This window comes from Neovison vison, chromosome 4 (genome assembly GCF_020171115.1).
Source record: "Neovison vison isolate M4711 chromosome 4, ASM_NN_V1, whole genome shotgun sequence".
NCBI lineage: Eukaryota > Metazoa > Chordata > Mammalia > Carnivora > Mustelidae > Neogale > Neogale vison.
The window spans coordinates 185,078,642-185,092,882 of record NC_058094.1 but is presented as its reverse complement, the minus strand read 5'-3'; the positions used below and the strand labels follow the sequence as shown (position 1 = coordinate 185,092,882).

Here is a 14,241-nt window from a genome sequence, read left to right as displayed (position 1 = left end):
TAAAATAAGTTTAGCAAGGTTGCAAGATAGAAGACCACTATACAGGTATCAAATGTATTTGTATACAGTTGCAATGAACTGAAAATGAAAGTAGACAGTTCCTTTTATAATAACATCAAAGAGAAAAAGATACCTAGGAATAAACTCAACAAAAGAAGTATAAAACTTATACTCTAAAAAATTTAAAACATTATTCAAAGAAATTGAAAATCTGAATATCATTATTCCCAAACTGTTACCAGCTTGTTCTTTTCTTACATAGTGCAATGTCTGTCTATGCTTAATTGACAGCAACTGTTTGCAAAATTCACTTTTTTCAGCTCAACTAATTGTTGAACAATATGTATTTTTTCAATGAGCATAATTTTCTTGATAAAAATGTACATATATTTGGATCTAAAATAGCATAGCTCATGTTAATTTATACTATATTTTCTTCCTTTTTAATTTCACAACTACATTTTAAAATCCGAATTTCTAGAGATGTTCTTACTCCTTTAAAGGTCCAAACCAAAAAGTGATTATTTGTGAGTCATACTCATGTCTAAAAAATACCGTAGCTTTCTTTTTTTTACTCAGTACCCTTGTGACAAGTAACTCATCCAAACATTTCACTAAAGGAAAAAAAAAAAGGGTACTCCATTAAAAAGGCACTTTACTTCCTTTTTCCCCCCACCAAGGTTTTATTTTTAAGTAATCTCTATCCCCAGCACAGGGCTTGAACTCACAACCTTAAGATCAAGAGTCACATGCTCTACTGACTGAGCCAGCCAGGCACCCTGACACTTAAATTCTTAAAAATATTTTAAAATTTAAATGTAGTGAAATTTCTTCTTTGGTTAACAGTTCTGAGTTTCAATAAATGCAAAATTTTTGAACAACCACCAAAATAAAGATACAGAAAGGGTGCCTGGGTGGCTCAGTTGGTTAAGCAACTGCCTTTGGCTCAGGTTATGATCCCGGAGTCCCGGAATCCAGTCCTGCATCGGGCTCCCAGCTTCACAGGGAGCCAGCTTCTCCCTTTGACCTTCTCCCATCTCATGCTCTCTCTCACTGTCTCTCTCTCTCTTTCAAGTAAATAAATAAAATCTTAAAAAGAAATTAAAAATTAAAAAAAAAATAAAGATACAGTTAAATTCCATTATCCTCCCCTTAAAATTCCCTTGTGCTGCTCCTTTGAGGTCAAGCCCTCTTCCCACATTTTATCCCTGGCCAACCACTGTTGTGTCCTCATTTTAAGTTGAAACTATTTCACAATTTTCTTGGGAGACTTCCTCTTCGACCTACAGGTTACTCAGAAGTATATCGTTTAATTTCCTAACATTTGGGGATTTCCCACATCTTTCTGTCACTGATTTTTAGTTTATTTCTGTTAAAGAAAGGGCATTGTTTTCAATCGGGCACAGTTTCTACTGTAGCCCAGAACATGACTGATCTTAGTGAATGTCCCACATGCATCTGAACAACAACAACAACAAAAATGCAGCAGGGGCACCTGGGTGGCTCAGTGGGTGGAGTGTCTGCCTTCAGCTGGTGTCATGGTCCCAAGGTCCTGGGATCCAGCCGCCGGTTCGGCTCCCGGCTCAGAGGGTAGGCTGCTTCTCCCTCTGCCCCTCCCCCTGCTCATGCTCACTTTCTCTCTCAAATATATAAATAAATCTTTTTACAAAGGGAAAAAAATACAGTATTCAGCTGCTGTTTGAAGGATTACTCTACAAACGTCAGGTCAAATTGGTGGAGAGCGTTCAGATCTTCTGTATCTTTGGATGATTTACTGTCTACTTGTTCTATGGATTACTAAGAGAAGAATGTTGAAGTTTTCAAAGATAATTGTGGATTTACTTTTCCTTTCAGTTATACCAATTTTTTTTTTTTCTGTGCTTAAGATTGGATAATTTCTATTGACTTATCCTCAGGCTCACTGTTTCTTTTCTGTGTCATCTATATTCTACTGAGCCCATCTACTGACTGATTTTTAAAAATTATATTATACTTTTTAGTTCTAAAATGCCCATTTAGTCCTTTTCAGTATTTTATAATTCTCTGCTAAGAACCTATACCTTTCCATTTGTTTCAAGAGTATTCACCTTTACCATGGTGGTGGTTTTGCTTCCCTCCCCGGTCTCCTTGCTATTATTTACTTTTCAGAGTTCTCAGGTAGTTGCGTGAGTACGTTGTTTTGTTTTAAGTTGTACTCAGTGGGAAAGAGGCTACAGTGAGCTTATTCCATCCTAGCCCAATTACAACACTCTTAAACAGGACTAGTAGGAAACCCACTAAGTGAAATGTCAACCTCATGCTAAGGTACTACACTCTGCCTATAAACCCACCATAGTTTCTTCAGAACTTCTACCAATTAGGTGTTACGGGAAACCAAAAGTTTACAGTATTATCGCCTAACAGGAAAAAATTAAATAAAAAAAAATAACGTTGCAAATTTCTGAAAATCCGTAACGAAATGCTGCTGTAGAGAAAAGCAGAAAAACAAAAGAAAGTGCTATTTAAATCTCTTAACGAAAATTAAGCTAAGGGGCACCTGGGTGGCTCAGTCAGTTAAGCACCTGTTTTCAACTCAGGTCAAGATCCCAGGGTCCTGGGACCCAGCCCCATATCTGGCTCCCTGCTCAGTGGGGAGTCGACCTCCTCTTCCTCTGCCTCTGCTCTGTTCTCTCTCTTGTTCACTACTCTCAAATACATAAAATCTTTAAAAAAGAAAAAAAAAAAAAGGAAATTAAGCTAAGTATAAAGAAAAAAAATTATTGAAAGGTGCTTTTACATCAACCATAAGAGGTAAACACTAGTGACCATAATCAAACAGGAACAGAAAAGAAGCAAAAAGGCTGAATGCATCTTTCAGTTTTAATTTCCTCTTATACAGTATTACAGAATGAGTCTAACAGTCTCTTTCAGCTTTCAAAACCCATAAACCTCTATCTTAAGTCAAAGTAATAGGAAAGTCAATTCTTTTGCAGAATCTACTTCAAGAGAAATAGCTAATGTCAAGAAAATAAAGGGAGATGAAATGTCTTTATAGGAGTAACAATCTTTCTGAAATGGTGAGTCAAGACTTAATTTATTCACCATAAATTATGGTTGCTGTATTCATAACCCATACATATTATATGATGGTTACAATACAGTATATTAGGGATGTTCTATAGATATGTTAAAGGTGAGAAAACCTATTATCATTTTTACATTGAAGGAAAGCAGTTACTAACCCCTGACCTCTACAGTTTTGGTGTTTTCCATGTCCAGTGGTGGGTGCTCAGCCATATTCCACCTCATCAGAACCCTCCCCCCAAACTTGGCTTCCCTTTGGGAGCTTCAGACTGGACAGTGGATAACAAGGCTGTGGGCTCCTCTGCCGGGTCAGTCATAAGACTTTGTTGCAGCTGGGAAGAAGGGAAGAGACATCCCTAATAGTAAAGAAAATAACCAAGCATTAACTAAATTATAGGTTCCTCAATTTACCATTAATTAATTCACAAAGCATTTTTTGAGCACTTATAATTTGCCAGGCTTAGAGATTTAGAGAAAAGAAGATCTCAGACTTCAAAGAGTAATAGTCTACTGGGGAGTCAGGCATGCAGATGGTGAGGAGCCTGTAATTACAGTATATCATACAAATGATATTCTCTTCTGTTGAGCCTGCTGTAAGTTACCTCTGCTGTGTGCTTTGGGCTATCAAACCGTATATTTGTTAAATTTACTTGTTCTAGGCAATGCTTCTGATACATGTCCTACCATCACCTTAATCAAGAAAATAGGAAACTGGTTCAAGTTCAGACTCATAACATCTAGATGTGTCATCTTGAGCATATTACTTAATTCCTCTGGGCATTATTTTCCCATTTATAAATGAAAGAGGTGGACTAAACAGAATAGCTAAGGTTTAACATGTCATCTTTCTTCTGACTATAATGTCACTTTTAGCAAACCCAGCATCCTCTTACTATCCTAGCTCCACATCTGAGGGCCACTTCTGCCCCATCCCTCCAGTTCAGTCTCTAAGTCTTTCCCAACTGCCCTCATTTTCACTCTTGGCTTCAACATTATACCATGCCCATGCTGAGGCATATGGCATAAAATCATGGGAAGGACATGAAGTCAGGCAGACCTGGCTCAAGATTTATTTGCTGTGAAAATTCTTTTTTTTTTTTTTTAAGATTTAATTATTTGAGGGAGAGAGAGAGAGAGAAACCTGAGCAGACTTCTTGCTGAGTGCAGAGCTAGACACAGAGCTCAATCTCATGACCCTTAGATCAGATCTGAGCCGAAATCAAGAGCTGAACACTCAACCAACTATGCCACTCAGGTGCCCCATACTGTGTGATTCTAAGTTAATTATTTATCTTAAAAGCCTTGGTTTATTCATCTGTGAAATGGAGGATACTGCCTCCCTTTCCCCCTTCCATCATCATCTTCTCCTGTATTTCAGCCTTCCCTCCTTCCTTATTATGTTTTAGCCAGCTAAATCTTCCTTACGTACTGTTTTTACCTGTTCTTCCTTCCTATTGAGAAACTCCAAGTAACTCCCTACGAATTAAAAACTATCAGGGTTGATTTGGCTTAGCCCAACAACACCCCAGTATTTCCTCCTGCTCTCAGGACAGAACTCTCCTTTTTAGTACTGCTGGTTTCCTACTGAGAGTCACTTCTGTTCCCTCGCCTTTCCCTTCTGCCCGGGTCAATTCCACCCACCTGTTGGTCCCACCTCTTCCATGAAGTCTTCCCTGACAACTTCTGAAAAAGGATTCCTACATTTTCCTTTCTTTTCCCATCCCCTTCCACCTTCCCTCCCTCCCCCATGCCTTTCTTTCTTTCTCCCTCCCTTCTTTTTAGGATTCCTACATTTTTCTTAACAAAGGTATGCCTATTTCCTTGGACCAGTTTTATACCTTAATCATATTCTTTCTTCCCTGTATCATTTCTGGCTGCTTACATGGGCCTCAGAAGATGGAGGGCTGGTCTCCATCCAAGCTGCATATAATGGCCAGTAGAGGCAGAAAAGCAAAAGGACATGTGTGATGTCAACTTGGACAACCAAAGACTTTAACATTCCAGCCTGTCAAGGTTGACCCAAATTTGCCTTTAAAATTCCAGTAACTACACCTAGGGATCAGTGATATGCAATGTGGTTCTTTCTAAGCCTGTCAAGCCACAGCCTTGAAACAACCATGTAAAGGTTTAAGGGTCAAAATCTATGAGTTTAGAAGGGCATTTTTCATAGTTAAGAGGGATATCCACTAGACTATGATCTCCTTGAGAACAGATCATATCTTATTCAAAACAGTATCCCTAGCACACACACAGGGTCTAGTAAGAAGCTGATACTTACTGTTTCATTCATTCTTAGTGAATGAATGATTGGCTGACTGGGGGCTATTAGACTGTGTTAAAAAGTAGATTGTTGAAACCATTCCTCAGGTATTTAAAAACCAAGACAGAGCTATCCTTGCCTTGGATTACACAAGAACAATTCTACCTAAAGGGCATGGAATAGATTCTCAAGCAAATGATATTTTGTTTCCTCTCTGGCTAACACTTGAAGTCAGCCATTTTTCCATCTCTCCTGGTACTGTTATACCCTCCACAAACTTGAAAATAGATCTAAGGAGAGAAACGCCCAAGCACCATGGAATTTTTCTTGGACTTACCCTCCCCATTGTCTCATTCATCTGTTTTGTGTACAACAGAGCTCCATTGCCTGTTTTCTTATCTGTCTCAAATCTATTCCTAATGGAATTCAACTATCTTTTGCTCAATTCTGAATAAGATGGGGTGAAGTAATGGTAACAGGAAATGGCAGAGATTAAATGCTGAGAGTATAGTCTGAGAGAAATGGTCTTCAGTCTACAGACATGAGATTCCACAGTCATACACCCCTAACATCCCCAACTACATCACACATGAGAATCAAGGGAAAGACTGGTACTGCTTTTGATGGAGTGCCAATGAGGCAATGGTCTAACATGTCTTATGTTCCTTACCAGATTGTTAATTTTTGCTAGAAGCAAAAGTACAGTAATACACAAAATTACTTGATCTATAATCAGCATTCATTCAAAAGAATGACAGTCATAGGACTACAGAGTCAATTCCATCAATTTCAAGATTCTGAGGGTTCATTTGAATATCTTCCTTTATAAATTATAACACTCCAACTCCCAAAAGGAGGATTTAAAGAATTCAGGCTACAAATATTCTCAGAAGCCATGAGGAGCCAGAGTTTGCACACAGATAAAATTAACAACTGAATTTTTCTGGCATCGTTAATCAAACAGTTGTCAAATTAACCTAACAGCAAGCAAACTATGTACCAGGCAGGTTCATATAATGTTACCCATCTCGTCTTCACAATAGACCTAGTATGGCTATTATTCTTGCTGTCATCTTAAAACCGAGGCTCAGGGAGATTAAGTAACTTACTCAAGGTGTCAGCACTAGTAAGTAGCCAAGCGGAACTTTGAATTCAGGGCTTTCCAACTTCAAACCTTTGCATTTAAAACATTCAAATATACTGGCCCATGATCCCATCACTGAAATTACGAAAAAAGAGTTGAACACTGGATATGACAGAGAATGTGAAGGATAAAGGGGACCCTTAACTCTCATACCATACACAAAATGGACCACAGACCTAAATGTAGGAGCTCAAACTATAAAAACTTACGAAAAAAACAGGAGTTAATCTTCATGACTTTGGGTTAAGTTAGGCAATAGTTTCTTAAGATGAGACAGTAAAAGCACAAGCAATAAAAGAAAAAAATAAATAAACTGGGCATCAAAATTAAAACTTTTGTGCTGTAAATGATACCATTAAGAAAGTGAGAGGTAGGGGTGCGTGGGTGTCTCAGTGGGATAAAGCCTCTGCCTTCGGCTCAGGTCATGATCCCGGGGTCCTGGGATCGAGCCCCGCATTGGGCTCTCTGCTCGGCAGGGAACCTGCTTCCTCCTCTCTCTCTGCCTGCCTCTCTGCCTACTTGTGATCTCTGTCTGTCAAATAAATAAATAAAATCTTTAAAAAAAAAAAAAAAGAAAGTGAGAGGTAAACTACAGAACAGGAAAAATACTTCCAAGTCATATATTTGAGAAGGAACCTGTATTACAATTCTATAATAACAAAATAACTCTGTCAACAAGTGGGCAAAGGCAGTAAATAGACATTTCTCCAAAGAAGATAAACAAATGGCTCATAAGCACATGAAAAGATGATCAACTTCCTTAGTCATCAGAGAAACAGAAATCAAAACCACAATGAGATACCACTTCACCACTCACTGGAATGGATAAGATAAAAATGGTAGATAATAATGAATGTTGATGAGAATGTGGAAAGATAGAAACATTCTTTCATTACTGTTAAGAATGTAAAATGGAACAGCCAGTTTGGTAAAGAGCTTGGTAGTTCCCCCAAACTATTCAACGGAGTTACTATATGACCCAGCAGTTGGACTCCTAGGTTTATATTCAGGAGAAATGAAAACATGTCCACATAAAAACTTGACACGAATATTCACAGCACCTTTACTCATAATAACAAAAACAAATAGAGCGACTCAAATTTTGAATTGATGAACAGATAAACAAAACAATGGTATATCAGTACACTGGAATATTATTTGTAATAAAAAGAAATGAAGTACTGATGCATGTTATACATTCATAAGCCCCCCCCCCAAAAAGAAGTCAGTCACAAAAGATCACATAATATATGGTTCCCTTTATATGAAACATTTAGAATACACAAGTTTACACAGACATAAGATTAGTGGTTGTCAAAGAGAAGAAGGGGTGGGGTGGGAATGGTTACTAACTGGGTTTCTTTTGGGGATAATGCAAATGTTTCAAAATTGTGGTGATGGCTGCACTCTGTAAATGCAGTAAAAACTATTAACTAGTATACTTTAAATGGTGAAATTTACGATAAGTGAAACATCATCTCAATAAAGATGTTAAAACAACAACAACAAAATGCTGACCAGTGGTTATGAGACCATGAGAATCTTACTCTGGATCACTCATATTCTAGATGTCCTCTTGGCACTGTCTATACAGCACAGACATATATGGGCAAGAGTAACCTTCCCCCACCTGGGTTTGGGAGGTAGTAAGCAAAATTATAGCACCTCCTCAGACAACCATCTGGTCAGCATGATGCAAGTTTTTGTTATTTTTGGAAGGCAGTACTGCGATATGCTTGTGCCCTAACCTGCTGGTTGGGCCCATGAAGTCTGCAGTGGATAGAGATCAGGGCAGCAGTGTTGCTGTTTGCTGAGTGAGCAGGAAAGGGACCTAAAACTGCAAAGCAGAATGCTCACAGCACAGCTCAGAAAATTTCCTTGTGACAAAACATATGCACAACGCTGAGCAAAGTCTTCCTCACTCCTGAGCTCCTCTCTTCCTCCTACCCCCAAATAGAGTCTGCTATTCTAGGTCAACATACTTTAAATATAGGTGCATTATGAATCAGCTAGAATTATATAATGATCAAACAGGAAGGACCTTTCAAAGTATTATGTAATGGAGCAATGACTCTGAAGCCACTTACTAACTGTGTGACCTTGGGCCAGTTCCTTCACCTTTCTGTGTCTCAGTATCTTCATCTGGAAAATGGGAATAATAAAGGCAACTGCTCCTTAAAATTGCCATGGAGATTAAATGAGTTAATCCATGTAAAATGTTTAGAATAATGCCTGGAACGTTACTGAGTCTTTTACTATTTTTATAATTTTTAACTGGTAAATCTCATCATTTTTACAGAGGAAGATGCTAAGCTCAGAATGGAAAAGTGACTCAAGCTGGCAGTGACAGAGCTGGTATCAGCGGACTCCTCAACTAGAGCTCTACTGTAGAGCATCCATTTACAACTGAGCATATATAATATTCCTTGACCAACTTTTAGGGCTTGAAAGATACAAATAACAAACATACAATGCTTAGCTCTGCATCTCACACAGTACAGGTGTTTGTGAAATGTCTGATCCATTTCCTCTTTATTCCAGGTTTAATCTAATAGTTGAAGAGAGGACTTGACACTAAATCCCAGAAAGTCCAATGTTCTGATGCTTAAAAAGTAGGATGGTTTAGGGCTGTTGAAGAAGAAAATACACATAAGCTCTCACTTTATCTCTCTTCTTCTTCTTCTTCTTCTTCTTCTTCTTCTTCTTCTTTTTTTACTGTCCTTTTAAGGAGCACAGGGTACCTGAATATAATACCTAGCATACTAGGAAAAGGGACTGCTTCTATTTCTGTATTTTAGCACTATACTCATGTAAACAATTTAGATGTTATTCTCAGGGCTTGATGATGCTTCCAACTTCCAGTAATTGATACCTACCAGTTTATTTCAAGAGGCAAGAGAAACTCATAAAATACAGTATTTAGCAAAATACAATAAATGCAATCAAAGTAAGCTTTTAAACAATCTTATCATCATCTCTCTCTCTTTCCCACACTCCAACCACTCCACAGTGTTCAAACCAGTGTAAGCAGGCCTGCAGGGGCCTATGGAGCTTCCTATAGACTCCTGCAGCCTTGCTGGAACCTCAGCCTCACTCTAAACTCTGCAGCCATCTGGGTCTTCTTTCCTTTCCTCACTTGCCTGTCTCTATGCTGCTTTGGGGCCTTCATACGGACATTCCCTGTAGCTAAAAATTCTTCGCAACCTCCAGTTGCAGCTCTGCCTTGGCCTTGCTAACTAGCTTCTATTTATTCTTCAGGCTCTGCTTGTATTTTTTCTTCAGAGAAGCCTTCACCAATGACACAGACTAGCTTTTCTCCTTCACATTTCCCCAAATCACAAACGCTTGGAACATGCTTCTATGTACTTACTCAACGAATGTCTTTCTCGCCCCTAGACTATAAGCTCAAGGAAGGCTGGGATTGTGTCTCTTCCTCAATGTTGCTTGCCCTGTGGTTAACACAGTGCTCAGGACACTGCAGGTGCTGAATGAAATTAACAATGTCCTCCAAGTAATCAAAGGATCAGCGAATAAACTGATTTCTTAACTGGTCCACTCAACTTTGACAAAAGGTTTCCATATCAAGCTGTGGGCATGACAAAATTACACAAGCAGGTATGATTTAGAGAAAAATTCAGAATGAACAAAAACTGGAGTTCGAATTATACGTATTTTAAAATTACTACATGCAAAACCTTAAGACAAAATATTACTTTTAAAAACAAGCTTCGGGTGCCTGGGTGGCTCAGTGGGTTAAGCCGCTGCCTCCGGCTCAGGTCATGATCCCAGGGCCCTGGGATAGAGTCCCACATTGGGCTCTATGCTCAGCGGGGAGCCTGCTTCCTCCTGGCTCTCTCTCTGCCTGCCTCTCTGCCTGCTTGTGATCTCTCTCTCTCTGTCAAATAAATACATAAAATCTTAAAAAAACAAAAACAAAACAAAACAAAAAACAAGCTTCATGGGGTGCCTGTGTGGCTCAGGTCATGATCCCAGGGTCCTGGAATAAAGCCCTGTGTCGCACCCCATGCCAGGCTTCCTGCTCAGTAGGTAGCCTGCTTCTCTCTCTCCTGTTCCCTTTGCTTGTGCGCTCTCTCTATCAAATGAATGAACAGAATCTTAAAAAACAACAACAACAACAGTCACACTATGCTCTTTTGGGAGACTAACTCACATAGGAGGGGGGAAGAAACAAGAATGCATTTGTTTCTCCTAGGCTATACTGCTCCTTTCTGAAGTAAATTGCTGTCCTGATGAAAGACAATGTGCTGAAACATAACTATAAGTATATTCAGGAAAAGTACCCAGCAGTGTGATGGGGGTTCTATGAACAGTGTGACCACAATGAGGAGGCACCTGATTCAAGGGAACAAGCAGCACAATATAAGGACAGTTGCCTTTGGCAATGGCTCCAGCCCCCTTTTTTTAGGGCTTCACCCTGGCACACTCGCAGAATTTGCTTGGGGCAGGAAAAAAAAAAAAGGCTTTTCCAACAGGACAGATGGTATAAACATCACATGATAAAGATTCCAAAAGATCCTTCTAGAGGAATTTCAATTTATTGAAGGATACATAACAGTTGGGGGGGTGGTAAAAATGGCATTTCACAACAGGAAGCAGGTACTGTACCCAGAGATTAACCTTTCCATATAAATGAGGAGAGGAAGAAAGGTGAAGCAAAAAAAATTTAAAAAAAGAGGGTGGGGTGGGGTGGGGAGAGGAGGTAGAAGAAAAGAAAGATGAGAGTATTCAGGATGAAAGAAAAAAAGTTAAAAAGCAAGTGTGATGGAAAGGAGTGAAAGACCAGGAACTAAAATTACTCTAGGACATAAGAGCCATACATCTCAGGAATTGGAGATACCTCAAAGGAAAATTACCTGATCAAGCATGTTCCCTTTAGCTTACAAGAGTGTTAACCAGCATTGGACATTCACCAAAGTCCAGCCACGAGTTATTCACATCTAGTTTAATCCTCTGACATCAAAGAAAGTCCTCAAAAGCAAAGGGAAGATCTTCTAACACTTCTCCTCACTCAGCCTCTACTAATGATTATTAGAAAAATAAACAGGACTCACTCCTAACCATAGTTTGCATAAGGAAGAGATTCTGGGTACACCCAACAGGTGCACTTTTGGCTGGGCTATGTAACCTCATCAAAGTCATTATGCCAACTGATCCTCCCAGACACATCAGTCCTTAAACCACCCCAGAGCATCAGCACATTACAACGTTTAAAAACTGTTCTATCAAAGAACGGGTGGGACAATATATCTCTCCCACTATAAGAGATACAGGGAATACTTTTGGTTTCAAATACAGCACTACAAAAATTAATAAGTGTCCAGCTCATTTTCCACAACAAAGTTTAGTTCCCAAAAGGTGAGTAACACAAGTTTCCAGCAAGCAGAAGGCTTTTACTAAACATTGGTTGCACAAATGAAAAAAAAAAAAAAAAGTTAGTTCTGAATCATATTCACAGTTGGAGAACAGTTATGACCTTCCAAGATACGAAATAAAGTATTTCCACACATGGGAAAGGGGGGGGGGGTACTATTTTTAAGCCATTCTGCTCAGCAGTGCAACAAAACAGTTGCTACGGTTTCATTTTATGGTAATTTGTGAGTCTGTAAAACAAAAAGAATGCTCAGTGAGAAAAGCAAAAACCGTGTACCTACTTTGGAGCGTTCAAACTGTTGAGATGGAACTCTTGATACCTTGGTCCGCCCAGCTGACTCCGAAGGTGACAAAAAGAAAGTGTTTGCACTGGGGACTTTGTTTGAAAAAAGGACCTTTTACCTCTGGAATTCCAGCTCACCTTCGGCATTCATTTGAAACTTCCAACCTATCTGCTGGCCGGGCGAGACCAGCTCCTTGGCCAGAATTCGACAGACTCCCAGAAGACCCCACTGCGGAAGGCAGCGGCCCCCTCCCGCTGACACCGAGGGCATCCTGCCTTTCAAGTCACCCCAAAACTCAGTATTTCATTGCTTCTCCTGAAGCGAAAGGCCCTCATCGAGCCCCAATAGAGGTCTGTATCCGAACAGCATGGGTGACACGGTCCTGTGAGAATACCTTTGGGTAAATACTCCCGGCCCATGCAGGCCTCTCTGGTTTCAGGAGGGACCATGACCCCGACCCCCAGGACTCGCGTCCCGACGCCGCCCTCCCGCCGCTCAAACAAAGGACCCGGCGTCTGGCGCGCCCCCCACTCACCGCTCAGATAGTTGGTCCACTTGTACAGCACCCCCTCCATGGCGCCCCAGGCCCCTTGGTCCCCGCCGCGCCAGGGCCGTTTCCCCTCGCCCGCCGGCACCTCACTGCCCCAAGCCCCAGGAGGCGAAGAGCACCGGCAGCAGGGCCATCGCCCAGCGCTGCCGAGCCGCCGACTCCCGGCGCCCGGGCCCGGTGCGGGGACGCCCGGCCAGTCTCTCACATCCTCGGCCCGGGGGCGGGGTCACTGCGGCTGCCTCGGCACGGGAGGAAGCGGCTGGCCAGGGGGCCCGCGCGGTGGAGCCGGCGCACTGTCTACGAGGAGGCCAAGGCACCCTGTGGGCCCGAGTGGTGGCTGCAGCCTCCAAGTTGCCGCTAGCGAGGCAGCGGGTCGCAGGCGATGCAACCGCAAGCTACCTGAGTCCCCCCGACCCGCCGGGCCCGGGGCCCGCTTGCGCATGCCCAGGGCGCCGTCTGCGCACACGTTCCCAAAATCCACTCCGGGGTTTGGCAGCAACCGCGGCGGCGGCGGCGGCGGCGGCAGGGCTGACGTAGCGGGAGGGGCAGGCAGGGAAATTGAGTCCTGGGAGGCGGGATTGGGAGTAAGCGAAGGGTCTGAGGATCTGAAGGATCAGTGTGGCATACAATCACGTTAATGGTACCGTAGATTGGGAAGAACACATCACTCTGTGTTTGGGGGTCAGTGTGACCCCTTGGGGTGCCTCCTGCGTTCTACTTCCCAGGGTCCAATTCTTATCTCAAGGGTAATTAATCCCACAAAATCTACCTAGCCAGCAACAGAGCCTACAGAGTTGCTGGGAATTTCACGATAGGATACTGTGAGGCTAGTAAACATGTTGTCTAAACCCTAAGGCCTCGCTGCTGGAAGTGTGATCCAGGGACATTGGCATTGGCGGCACCTACGAGTTTGTCAAAACCGCAGGATCTCACCCGCAGCCCAGGACTCCTGAGTCGACATCTGCATTTTAACAAGATTCTCCGGGGATTCCTAAGCATATTAAAGTGTGAGAAAGTACTGTGCTAAGGATATTTGTCCAGGGAAAATGTTAACAACAGATTAAGTGGAATGAGCAGAGTACGAAACAAAGTCTACAATCTGGTCCAAATTATTTTAGGTTTATGTCAGGGAAGCATGCACCAAAAATGTTAAGGTGATATTTGTAGATGGTGGCGCTATAGACGATCTTTTTTTCTCTCTTTTTCTTTAGCATAAGATTGCCAGATTTAGCATGTAAAATACAGAACGATGGATTCGTTATTTTCTGAAATTCTTATTTAATTCGACTCCTGTATTTTAACCGGAAAAGCTACTTTCGTGTTTTCCAGTCTCTTCCAAATCGACCGAAACGAACATGTTTTGCTTTTGAAACTAGGCTAAAAAGGTAAATTTTTAGGTAGTAATTTAGGTAAAGTAATTTTAAGCTAAGATAAGCCCATGTACTTCATCACCGTGATGACTGTTTCTTTTTTTTAAAGTGGAGGTCTGCGCCTCCTTATCCACGCTAGAAGCTATCATTGACCCTCTATACTACGGTTACCACCTTGT

The 14,241-nt window shown here is 41.3% G+C and overlaps 1 protein-coding gene across 2 annotated transcripts in view; it reads right to left on the bottom strand.

Annotated features, from left to right (window-relative positions):
• The window catches only part of PLEKHA8 (pleckstrin homology domain containing A8), a 56,285-nt gene extending 43,188 nt beyond the window's left edge, over window positions 1-13,097 (bottom strand). For both annotated transcript variants that reach the window (XM_044246307.1, XM_044246308.1), the window contains exon 1: window positions 12,678-13,097. In XM_044246307.1, the coding sequence (XP_044102242.1) occupies window positions 12,678-12,717 (40 nt within the window). In that variant the 5' untranslated portion in view covers window positions 12,718-13,097. The remainder of the gene's footprint in view (window positions 1-12,677) is intronic.
• Between the last annotated feature and the right edge of the window lie 1,144 nt (window positions 13,098-14,241).